The sequence below is a fragment of the Haliotis rufescens genome, unplaced genomic scaffold (assembly GCF_023055435.1).
Source record: "Haliotis rufescens isolate VD_foot unplaced genomic scaffold, xgHalRufe1.0.p SCAF_4, whole genome shotgun sequence".
NCBI classification, from domain to species: domain Eukaryota; kingdom Metazoa; phylum Mollusca; class Gastropoda; order Lepetellida; family Haliotidae; genus Haliotis; species Haliotis rufescens.
In genome coordinates this window covers 3,681,908-3,694,509 of record NW_025964112.1, presented here as the reverse complement: position 1 = coordinate 3,694,509, position 12,602 = coordinate 3,681,908, and the positions used below count along the sequence as shown (strand labels likewise).

The window sequence follows — 12,602 nt, the reverse complement described above, 5'->3', positions numbered from 1 at the left end:
ATGTGTTGGGTGACGCAGCATGGGGAATCCAATGTGTTGAGTGACGCAGTATGGGGGATCCAATGTGTTGAGTGGCGCAGCATAGGAGGAGTCCAATGTGTTGGGTGACGCAGCATGGGAGGAGTCCAATGTGTTGAGTGACGCAGCATGGGAGGAGTCCAATGTGTTGGGTGACGCAGCATGGGAGGAGTCCAATGTGTTGAGTGACGCAGCATGGGAGGAGTCCAATGTGTTGAGTGACGCAGCATGGGAGGAGTCCAATGTGTTGAGTGACGCAGCATGGGAGGAGTCCAATGTGTTGAGTGACAGCATGGGAGGAGTCCAATGTGTTGAGTGACGCAGCATGGGAGGAGTCCAATGTGTTGAGTGACGCAGCATGGGAGGAGTCCAATGTGTTAAGTGACACAGCATGGGAGGAGTCCAATGTGTTGAGTGACGCAGCACGGGGGGAGTCCAATGTGTTGAGTGACGCAGCATGGGAGGAGTCCAGTGTGTTGAGTGACGCAGCATAGGAGGAGTCCAATGTGTTGAGTTACGCAGTATGGGGGATCCAATGTGTTGAGTGACGCAGCATGGGGGATCCAATGTGATGAGTGACGCAGCATGGGAGGAGTCCAATGTGACGCAGCATGGGAGGAGTCCAATGTGTTGAGTGACGCAGCATGGGAGGAGTCCAATGTGTTGAGTGACGCAGCACGGGAGGAGTCCAATGTGTTGAGTGACGCAGCATGGGGGATCCAATGTGATGAGTGACGCAGCATAGGAGGAGTCCAATGTGTTGAGTGACGCAGCATGGGGGATCCAATGTGTTGAGTGACGCAGCACGGGAGGAGTCCAATGAGTTGAATGACGCAGCATGGGAGGAGTACAATGTGTTGAATGACGCAACATGGGAGGAGTCCAATGTGTTGAATGACGCAGCATGGGAGGAGTACAATGTGTTGAATGACGCAACATGGGAGGAGTCCAATGTGTTGAGTGACGCAACATGGGAGGAGTCCAATGTGTTGAATGACGCAACATGGGAGGAGTCCAATGTGTTGAGTGACGCAGCATGGGAGGAGTCCAATGTGTTGAGTGACGCAGCATGGGAGGAGTCCAATGTGTTGGGTGACGCAGCATGGGAGGAGTCCAATGTGATGAGTGACGCAGCATGGGGAATCCAATGTGATGAGTGACGCAGCATGGGAGGAGTCCAATGTGTTGAGTGACGCAGCATGGGAGGAGTCCAATGTGTTGAGTGACGCAGCATGGGAGGAGTCCAATGTGTTGAGTGACGCAGCACCTGAGGAGTCCAATGTGTTGAGTGACGCAGTATGGGGGATCCAATGTGTTGAGTGACGCAGCATGGGGGATCCAATGTGATGAGTGACGCAGCATGGGAGGAGTCCAATGTGACGCAGCATGGGAGGAGTCCAATGTGTTGAGTGTCGCAGCACGGGGGAGTCCAATGTGTTGGGTGACGCAGCATGGGAGGAGTCCAATGTGTTGAGTGACGCAGCATGGGAGGAGTCCAATGTGTTGAGTGACGCAGCACGGGAGGAGTCCAATGTGTTGAGTGACGCAGCATGGGGGATCCAATGTGATGAGTGACGCAGCATGGGAGGAGTCCAATGCATCGAGTGACGCAGCATGGTAGGCTCCGGTCTGAGTTTTGTGTTATGGTGCCTTGAACAGTAGTCCATTTATATCCCAGTGTGTCAGCTAAAGTGGGAGGAAAGCCCGAAGTGATGGAGGTCTTAGACTTTTACCACTTTGGTGGAACTATCGGGTATAGTTCTGACAAACCTAGCAACATAGGGCTTTGAACCCACGATTATAGGTGTCTGGCATAGCTAAGGGACGTAACTCTCGAAATTGCGGCGAATAAGCCGACTTTGCCACCCGTGCTCCCTGATCCACTGTTAGACAGAATGTGTGCAACACCAGATGTAAGCAGTGACAGTGCATGAATTAGGCATGCCAAAATACATGTTATCAAAACTTGAAGTTAAAGGTTTATGACATTATTTCTTGACTAAAAGGGCACTAATATCAATTTACCAGCGGATACTTCCATGTTTACAACAGGCCGTCCTCGTGGTGTAGTGTGTAGAAAGTCTGACCGTAGATAGGAAACCTTGACGCTAAAAGATGGTATTTGTTAAACTTCAGCTGCCCGGCGCTCGGCATTGTGGGGATAAAACAAAGACTGGACTCGGCTAGGAGTCAATACAGTGGTTTGAGTTTTGTAGCCATGTTAAACTCTCTAGCATTCTAAAACGGCATTGTTCCTGTCAATTAGAACAGGCACGTGCGTCGCCCTATACTCGCAATGATCTTTAACTGCAATAATCGTTAAACCCCATTTCACTTCAACTCGCATGTTGGCAACGGGATGAGTATTGGATAGACAGGATGGAATATTTTCCCCTGAATAGTGCATAGTCTTCGCCACGCGCAGTGTATCGAAATCCCATCTGTTGGAGAGCAATAGTTAGTACAGTCCGGGAAACATGAATTGTATCTTTAATTCCTCTCAAATTCTACTATTTGTCAGGATTACCTTCTGCTCATAAAGCTTGTACATTATATCACCCTGTACCAAAGCTGTATTATATCCTTTTACTTCTCAGCTTTGTTTTCGAGACCACCCCTATACCCACTTTGTTTTCTTATCATACCGTAGACTTGATGGTATGAATTGAAAACCCCATGGCTTGGGCAGTTCGGTAACTATGAAATGTAAACACCAAAGACTGGAGCTGCTGGAATATTGCTCGACATGAAGGGAAAGACTATTTGAAAGTTGAGGTCACCCCTCTTGTCATACATTCTTGTGGAGAGAGTTTTGTCACTCTGAATCTTTGTGCATAGATGTAAATATGTAACAGATGAGGCGACCTCACTGGTCTCCTTTATTTCTAAGTAAGGATAAGAATTTATGGATGAACAACTTCTTTATTACAATTATGAGCGACGTTTCGGTGTAGGTTCTAACACCGTTATGAAGTAAGGGATATGCAGAGTGCGATAACGGTGTTAGAACCTACACCGAAACGTCGCTCTTAATTGTAATAAAGAAGTTGTTTCCTTTGTCACTGACTTCCCCGATGATTGTCATCACTATCCCTGTGTATTCATAACAGGCTTCTCTACTCCAGTGTAACAATATCTACTCAAATGTATAAATAATTGCCTCCTACTTGTAAATATACTTGCCAACCACACTCTGTATGCCACTTGCTTGATAACGGTGTTAGAACCTACACCGAAACTTTAATTGTAATAAAGAAGTTGTTCATCCTAAATTCGTATCCTTACTTAGTACCCAAACTTCTAAATGCCTATCAAAGAAGTCCTTTATTTCTAGCTCAGGTGGGTACATCAGTTGGAGGGACGTAGCTATTTGATTGTTATTGAACGATATCCGATTATCGATATACCTGGAGCTTAAGTTGAACTTGCCAAATCACCTTGTTTTGACTTTGCCAATCCAATTCATATGCATAACGGAACTGTTTCGCAGGAAGGGGAGCACAATTGGTGCCCATGGGGATGCCTACGTCTTGCCCAAATGTCTTTACCACTAAATTCACATAGATGTTATCAAATAGGAAGTCCAGCATTTCACATATTGTTTTCTCAGTAAACTTCAGATGACATATGCTTTCATTTTTAACAAATTGCCCTCAATATTGTTAAATGGCAGTGTATTTTATTGTTGAACAATGATTGTACCTGTGTTACACTGTTTTTGGTTGAGATTGAGGACGCTCATTGCATTATGTTTGGACAGTGATCAGGAAGTTACTATATTTAGATGTTGTGTGGTGTGTAAACTTCCGGTCCGGCATACCGCAGACTACCGCGGACGGTGATAGTATGTTATAGAAACATATGGAAAGTTCCATAATGTTTTAGTGCTGCTAAACTAGTGAAGGCACGGTTTAGAAACTTCCAGTAGCTTGTTATGCTGTATATACGTATAGTGGGACCAGAGAGTGTTTATGTATCTCTCACACAGTTCGTGTCTCACGCATTTTCATCGTTTCGGAACCAGCTTTCAGATGAAGATCGTTCAACATCCCTGATTCCCTGTCCAGCCAAACTTGGAAGCTTGAGCACAGTCGCCACTGGGTGAATATATATATTATTATCACTGACTTTTGCTACCACCACTGTATTTTAGTATTTGATAAAGACCACTTCCATTATATTATTTATTGCCATTGACTATTGTACAACTACTCTATTGTGTCTTTGTAATTGCCGTGCAGTAATTTGTATTGATTTGTAAACCTTATGAATTTTGCAATACATTTGTTGATTCTATATGACTTGTTAGTTGTTTGTTGGTTTGGCAATCGGTTCTTTTACGTACAGATTTCTGGGTTAACATTTTGTTTCAATTTGGGAATCGACACATAACAGCCTCTGAAGACAGATACGTAGCTGTATCTGTGTTCACCACGTTTTGTAACAAAAGCCACAAGGATCAAGGAAGGACGTTTTTCTTTACGTTTGTTACGTGGGATAGTGGTGTACAAAGTTGGAAAATCAAATATATTAAATTTGTCCTTTTCTGAGATTGAAAAAAGTGAAGCAAATTCTTTGAGTTTTTGAGAATCCACATGGTATTAATTTTCTGTGAATTCTGTGAATATGGAGAAAATCCTTCCCAATGGACATCACCATGCAGTCTACAGAAGAAACCATAGGAATTTGAAGCAGCGTATCACATTCAGTGTGGACATGATTATGTTGGCGAAACATACCCTCAGAACCCGAATTAAAGAACATCACAGTTCAGTTTCCAACATGGACTCTAAGCTTTATCAGACCATATCCGTGACAACCCAAAACACAACTACCAGTGAGATAAAATCAAAGCCCTCTCAACTAACCTCAAAGTCTTCAGACTCCAAGATGCAATCCCCATCAAAATACTCCAACCATAAATCAACCGTGGCCAGGGCTATTTATACCTGAAATCACCCGCATTGTGTACATAACGGGATTCTCCACCCCACTGTAACCACACCCTTATCTACCCAGCTGTTACACAACTTCATCCCTGCATATAAAGTTTCATTATCACACTTTGTACATCATTTGTTTGATAGCAGTGTTTGCACTAACACTGAAACATCGCTCCTGACTATAGCAAAGAAGTTGTCCATCCATATATCCTATCCTTACTTAGTACACTTAAACTTACTCAAAACCGTCTAAATGCCTCTCAGAGAAGTATTTCGTTTAGTGGACATAAATACACATCTAATTGGTAACGCATGTTAGATATCAGTCATTATTTTCTTCAGACCTGTACCTGATGGTGGCTTTGACATAAATAAAATATTGGAAGCCAGTCTTTATGCCGTATTGTAACAGTTTACTCATGTTTGTGGTGAACTGAAAGCGCAGTCGCTATAGCGGCGGTCGCAACAGACATTGTAATTGGTTAGCTGACACGGTCGATTGACTAGCAGTGTGTACAGATCCATTTAAGGCATTCACTGAGATTCAGTGGGGAATCCGCTGGAGAGCGTTCACCTACAATGACGGGGATCCTGCTGCTGCTCGTGGTCTCGGTGCTGGCACACAGTGAGTACCGGTGTTTCTCACCACACCAAGACACGTGTGACATACTGTCTGTTTCCTACATTAAGACCGACGCTCATATTGTATTCGTGATATTCGACTTCTACTACTGTGTGCCGCGTAACGTGAATGTATGAGACACACTGCTCAACTGATGGTGTTGATCTCTGATGTGCGCCGGGAGGCGGCGGGGTAGCCTTGCGGTTAAAACGTTCGATCGTCACGCAGGAGACCCGGGTTCGATTCCCTACACGGGTATAATGTGTGAAGCCCATTTCTGGTGTCAGCCGCCGAGATATTGCTGGAATATTGCTAAAGGTGGTGCAAAACCATACTCACTCACTCAATGATGTACCGCCTCCGTGGTCTAGTGGTAGAGCGTCCGCCCGGAGAGCGGAAGGTCCGGGGTTCGATCCCCGGCCGCGTCATACCAAAAGACACTAAAAGATGGTACTTGTTGTAACCCTGTCTGGCGCGCGGCATTAAGGGGCTAAAACAAGGACTGGTAGGCTCGGAGTCAGTATATTGTGTCTGAGTGGGGTATTCATGTTAAACTGCGGCATGGTATCTCAGTGAGCTAGCACTATAAATCGACATCAGTCCGGACTAGTACAAGCAGCCACACAAACACACACACGTACATGTACGTCGCTATATAAGTGCAATAATCTTGGACGCGACGTTAAACCCCATTTCACCTCACATCACTCAGTGATGTGTGCCACTTAACTTGGATGTATGAGACACACTGCTAATGGTGTTGATTGATCTCGTGATTGTACGTGTCTGACAATGACTATAGTCTATCAACGATGGCATGTATTATTTGTCGGCTAATATGATTATTGATAAATTCTCATTATATGTTTATATGTATGCTTGTGACATGATGAAATAGATTTGAATGGTTGTCACAATAGGCAGCTGTGTTGTTTGACCATTGTTCTGATTAAATGGTTTGGTGGGGGAAGTGGTGAAGCGTTTGCCTGTCACGCTAAAGGGCCGGGTTCGATTCCTCACCTGAACACAGTGTGCGATATGTTGGTGCCTGCCACCGTCGTACGGAGAGAATGAAGTTTAAATCAGCGTTAATCCAACTCTCTCTCACTCACTCACTCACTCGCTCACTCGCTCACTCACCCACTCACCCACTCACCCACTCACCCACCCACCCACTCACTCACTGTAAACACCAAAGGCTGGAGCTGCTGGAATATTGCTCGACATGAAGGGAAAGTTAACTATTAGAAAGTCATCCATCTTGTCATGGAGTCTTGTGGACATGAGCTCATTCATCTTTTTCCTGAACATCTCAAGGGAAGACACCTACCACTGACCCGAATATATAAGACTTCCCGCCGTTAAAAGTAATATGAACAGCAGAGTTCAGAGTGCGAAGGTGCCTGCGATAACACAAGTTTAAGAGCAACGGTAGTCAGGGAACTGAAGTGCCTCAGAATCATCTTCGACAAAAATGACTTTTTCAAATATACAGCAGCCATATTTGCACGTTCTGTGAAAATGCAGGTCTTCAGGTTGTTTTAGAGTCTCAGAATAAGAGAATATTCCAAGAGAGCACAGGAAAACAGGAAAACAGGAGATGAGTTAAGACATGAGATCACTATTTTACAGTGGCTGCACACTGCGTTTTATACTTTTTGTCCCCTGTATTTCATCAATTACCGGTGCGGTCGGTTAGCCTAGTGGTTGAAGCGTTCGCTCGTCTCACCGAAGACGCGGGTTCAATTTCCGACATGGGTACAATGTGTGAAGCCTATTTCTGGTGTCCCCCGCCGTGATATTGATGCAATATTGCTAAAAGCGGCGTAAAACTATACTCACTTACTGACTGAAGACATACTGCTGAATGATACCGTATTCGACGTAATAAGCGCCCCGCTCTAATAAGCGCCCACGGCGATATTATCTCTGTGTGCTTCATGAACTATGCCCCGACTATCCTCACTAAGCTTACACAAATGTCAACACTTTATTCCTAATGTACCACCTAACATACGATGTCATGACATGGAAGGGGAAGGTCAACTCACTCACTCATCGATTACCCAATCTTATACGCACCTCGTCGACCCGTGCAGATCCGGGGTAGAATAGGTCTTCAGCAACCCATGCTTGCCGTAAAGAGCGACTATGCTTGTCGTAAGAGGCGACTAACGAAATCGGGTGGACAGGCTCGCTGACTTGGTTGATACATGTCATCGATCCAAATTGCGTGGATCGATGCTCATGATATCAATCACTGGATTGCCTGGTCCAGACTCGATTATTTACAGATCGCCGTCATATAGCTTGAATATTGCTGAGTGCGGCGTTAAACAACAAACCAACCAACCAACCAACACACCTCGTCAAAAGTATCGCACCACCAAATTTGAAGTGTAATTGCGAATTCATTTTCTATGTAGGAATTTTCAATTGGTACACTGTGTGTTGATACATCATCTGCCTGTAGAATGGTAGCCACCTCAACTGCCCAACCTGATGGGTGCGTTGATGCGAGCCGTATGCACATTTAAGGGGTCTCTGTTGAGAAAATTCATGTTTCATGACAGAATGTTCAAGCGTCTTTACTGCTATTTTTTTTAATGAAAGTTCTACCAATGTGAAAGTCTGTCTTTGGAAGGCTTGTAAGCTAAATACCTGTCCCAGAAAACAAAGATGGCAAATCATTGTCACGCACCAAACTGGCATGTCATATCAGGATATTGCCACCGTGTTGAACATTAATCTGTAATCAGTCGACTCATTAGAAAACCAACATTGACTGGACATGTGAGGGTCTTGCCGAGACCAGTACCAGAGAAGGCAGGGTCCTTGTACTCCAGGCAAAGCTACTGCCAACATCAACTTGCACTGTTCTTCGTCATCACTGGCATACCCACAACAGAGTGTCCCTCACCACCAGGCGTCGGGTGAAAGCTGCAGGGTTAAGGTCCAGAAGACCAATAAGACGTCCCCTCCTCTCACCCCAACACACGCTGGACCGGGTAGCCTGGTACCCGACTCGCGCACACTGGAACTTGAGGTCATGGAGGAGGATTCGCTTCTGGAAGTAAAGGGGTGCATCTTATCATCAGTGCCGGGAAAAGTGACTTGTGGGGCGGGTCAGTGATGGTATGGAGTGTGAAGGCGGGTCAGTGATGGTATGGAGAGTGGAGGCGGGTCGGTGATGGTATGGAGTGTGGAGGCGGGTCAGTGATGGTATGGAGAGTGGAGGCGGGTCGGTGATGGTATGGAGAGTGGAGGCGGGTCGGTGATGGTATGGAGAGTGGAGGCGGGTCGGTGATGGTATGGAGTGTGAAGGCGGGTCGGTGATGGTATGGAGAGTGGAGGCGGGTCGGTGATGGTATGGAGTGTGGAGGCGGGTCAGTGATGGTATGGAGAGTGGAGGCGGGTCAGTGATGGTATGGAGCGTGGAGGCGGGTCAGTGATCGTATGGAGCGTGGAGGCGGGTCAGTGATGGTATGGAGTGTGGAGGCGGGTCAGTGATGGTATGGAGCGTGGAGGCGGGTCAGTGATGGTATGGAGAGTGGAGGCGGGTCGGTGATGGTATGGAGTGTGGAGGAGGGTCAGTGATAGTATGGTGTGTGGAGGCGGGTCAGTGATGGTATGGAGAGTGGAGGCGGGTCAGTGATGGTATGGGGTGTGGAGGCGGGTCGGTGATGGTATGGAGTGTGGAGGCGGGTCAGTGATGGTATGGATTGTGGAGGCGGGTCAGTGATGGTATGGAGAGTGGAGGCGGGTCAGTGATGGTATGGAGAGTGGAGGCGGGTCAGTGATAGTATGGAGTGTGGAGGCGGGTCAGCGATGGTATGGAGCGTGGAGGCGGGTCAGCGATGGTATGGAGTGTGGAGGCGGGTCAGTGATGGTATGGAGCGTGGAGGCGGGTCAGTGATGGTGTGGAGGCGGGTCAGCGATGGTATGGAGTGTGGTGACTGGTCAGTGGTGGTTTCGGGATGGTGCTCATTGGATTGTAAACTTGATTTGGTCACAGTTCAGGGGACATTAAATGGACAAAGGTACCAATATACCATATTGGACGGTTATCATTTTGATAACTGTGCACTGTCTTCATGGACGACGATGAACGACCCCACCGAGTACGAGTTGACTATTTCCAGGACAACGCCACTGAGACTCTGCCTTGGCCTTCTCGAAGCCCAGACCTGATTCCAATCGAGCATCTATGGGATCCGTTAAGACGTAGGGTTAGAGCCAGGCACCACCCAAACATAACCTCATCTCTCCTCGTCATCGTATGTAATGTCTATATCAGTTCTCACACACCCATACCGATGTTGTAATTGTTGCCACTTAATAAGATACTCTAGAATGGTTATTCTCTTGCAAATTGACAATTTAGCTTTGATAACCACTCTATCAAACATATTCAAGAACCGTGTGCGTGACTGTGGAAACACTCTGTGAGTCATCTCTGCGTGGTGCGCGTCAAGTGTTTTCCCGGAGCCTTTCTCAAATGCACTTCGCGACAGCCAGACGTGTGTTATGACATGAACGTTCTCACGCAAGATATAACTATATAGGACCAGCTCGGGCACATTTATCAATAACTAAACTATTTCTTTTCAATGACGATGGGCCTCGTTTATGAGCAAACAAATACTTTTAAATATCCGTTGGTTTCTTTAAAGGATCACTTACCTAATCACACGTGCGTTCAGACACAAACTTCAATCCCCATACTTCAACGGTTAAACTATGAGTATTGAATGAAGTGACTAATCTAATAGTTAATTCAACAAAAAAATTCTTTGAAAACAACACAAAGGCTTGTTATAAAACTTGTCAAATGAATTGTTTGTTGATCGCTAACATTGTTGCACGATAGAGATGCGAACGACCACGACAAGCTTTGCAATCTCATAATCGATATTATTGATATGAACATGCGCATGTTATTGGAATTTTTAAAGCCTAGATCTTTGTCAACATTTCGTTCAAACAATTGATTGTAAGCACAAACACACAAACGCACAGACGCACACACACACAAGCACGCGCACACGCACGCACACACACACACACACACACACACACACACACACACACACACACACACACACACACACACACACACAAGCACATGGACGCAAGCACCGACACACCAGATCAACCCAGGTTGGCCATGTAATAACTTCTACATACCCTATATCAGCCCAGGGTGTCTCTAATGAAAAAATATCCACACTTGGCGTTACTGTCATGCGATAGCTTCTATGTTACCTCTATAGATAACGAGAGCCAATGGACAAACCTTCACACCAACTGGAACCGTACACAGAGGAAGAACTGATAAGTCAGATGCCCAATAAAATCTGTGGCCTCAATCCGATCCCCACAAAATGGAATGCATTGGCAATCTTCTACCCTTCATCCCAAAGTTCATCAATAAGTCTCTGATTACTAATAAAGTCCCATCCTCTTCTAAGAATGAACAAGTCACCCTACTTGTCAAGAAAAATGGTACTGACAAAAACAATCTAAAGGATAATAGACCTGTATCAAATCTGACGTTCCTTTCAAAGGTCCAGGAAAAAGAAGTTTCAACTTGTCTTCATAAGCATCTGGATGACAACAACCTGCAGGTAACACTCCAATCTGCATACAAAGACAGCGTTGATCAGAGTGACAAATGACATCCAGGTCGGCCCGGACAAAGGCCAAATGGCGACTCTTGTGCTTTTAGATTTGTCGGCGGCTTTTGATACTGTCAACCACTCAGTTGTCATCAACATCCTACTACCTCGACATTATAGACACAACACTTGCATGGTTTATCTCTCCCCTCAGCGACAGACACCAGCAGCTTGTTATTGATCAGTCTAAATCACCTTTATACGAGCTTGAGTCCCTAAAGGAACTGTTCTTGGTCCCATCTTATTCATGCTGTATACACGGTGTCAGATTTCTGACAATATGTGAGAACAGTTGTGTCGACATCAAACAGTTGATGGCAGTTAGCTGTTGCAACTCAATCAAGACAAGACAGAATTCATCTTGATCGGATCCAAGCAACAACTAAAGCATTGTACAGAGTTTAACCATCTATACCCGATATCCACCCAGGGCAGCCCCGTCAAAGATAATGTCTTTATACCCTAGATCCACCTGAAATCACCCCCGTCACCTTGCGAAGTGCATGTATCAGGTATGCACGACTGATGGTGTTCTCCTTCTCCTGTTGTCACTGTTACAAGCACGATTCTATTCTTGCAACAACTTTATGAAAATTAATGAGACTAATTTGAATCCACAAAAAGTACTATTCCCCAGCATACTTGTACTCCACCATACATTCTGTAATGAACACCCATTAGGCAGCAAGCTCATGTTATTTTAATGTCTTGGATAGTAATGAGTTCATTGTTAATCCTTGAGTGAGTGGGTGAGTAAGAAAGGCTTTATGCCGCTTTTAGCAATATTCCAGCTATATCACAGCGGGGGATATCAGAAATGGGCATCACACATTGTACCCATGTCAGGAATCGAACTCGGGTCTTCGGCGTGACGAGCGTACACTTAAACCACTAGACTACCCGACCGCCTCGTTAATCCTGGATAGTGCCATTGTTTACCCTTGATTTGGTGCCGATGTTAATTTTGGATTGGTTATAATTACATCATTTTGCTTGATAACGGTGTCAGAACCTACTTAGAAACATCAATTGTATTTGTATTAAAGAAGTTGTTCATACACATACCTTACACTCACTTAGTCATCACATCAAATCACATTCCAACCCCGTCACAACATTGACACCTTGACGTAGACTGTGAGACTGTCTCACGCATCCCCCCCCCCACCCCCCCCACCCCGCCCAGCTGACACAATACTAACACGGTGACGTACACTGTGTGAGTGTCTCCCCCTCCCCTTCCCCCCACCCCGTCACAGCATTGACACCTTGACGTAGACTGTGAGACTGTCTCACCCCCCACCCCCACCCCCGCCCAGCTGTCACAGCATTGATGCTTGA

The 12,602-nt window shown here is 45.6% G+C and overlaps 1 protein-coding gene across 1 annotated transcript in view; it reads left to right on the top strand.

The window, feature by feature from the left end:
• Positions 1-5,523: 5,523 nt before the first annotated feature.
• LOC124149921 (neuronal acetylcholine receptor subunit alpha-7-like) overlaps positions 5,524-12,602 on the top strand; it is a 57,775-nt gene continuing 50,696 nt past the window's right edge. Inside the window, exon 1 of the mRNA XM_046521767.2 lies at positions 5,524-5,586. Coding sequence (XP_046377723.2) covers positions 5,541-5,586 — 46 coding nt within the window. The 5' untranslated portion in view covers positions 5,524-5,540. The remainder of the gene's footprint in view (positions 5,587-12,602) is intronic.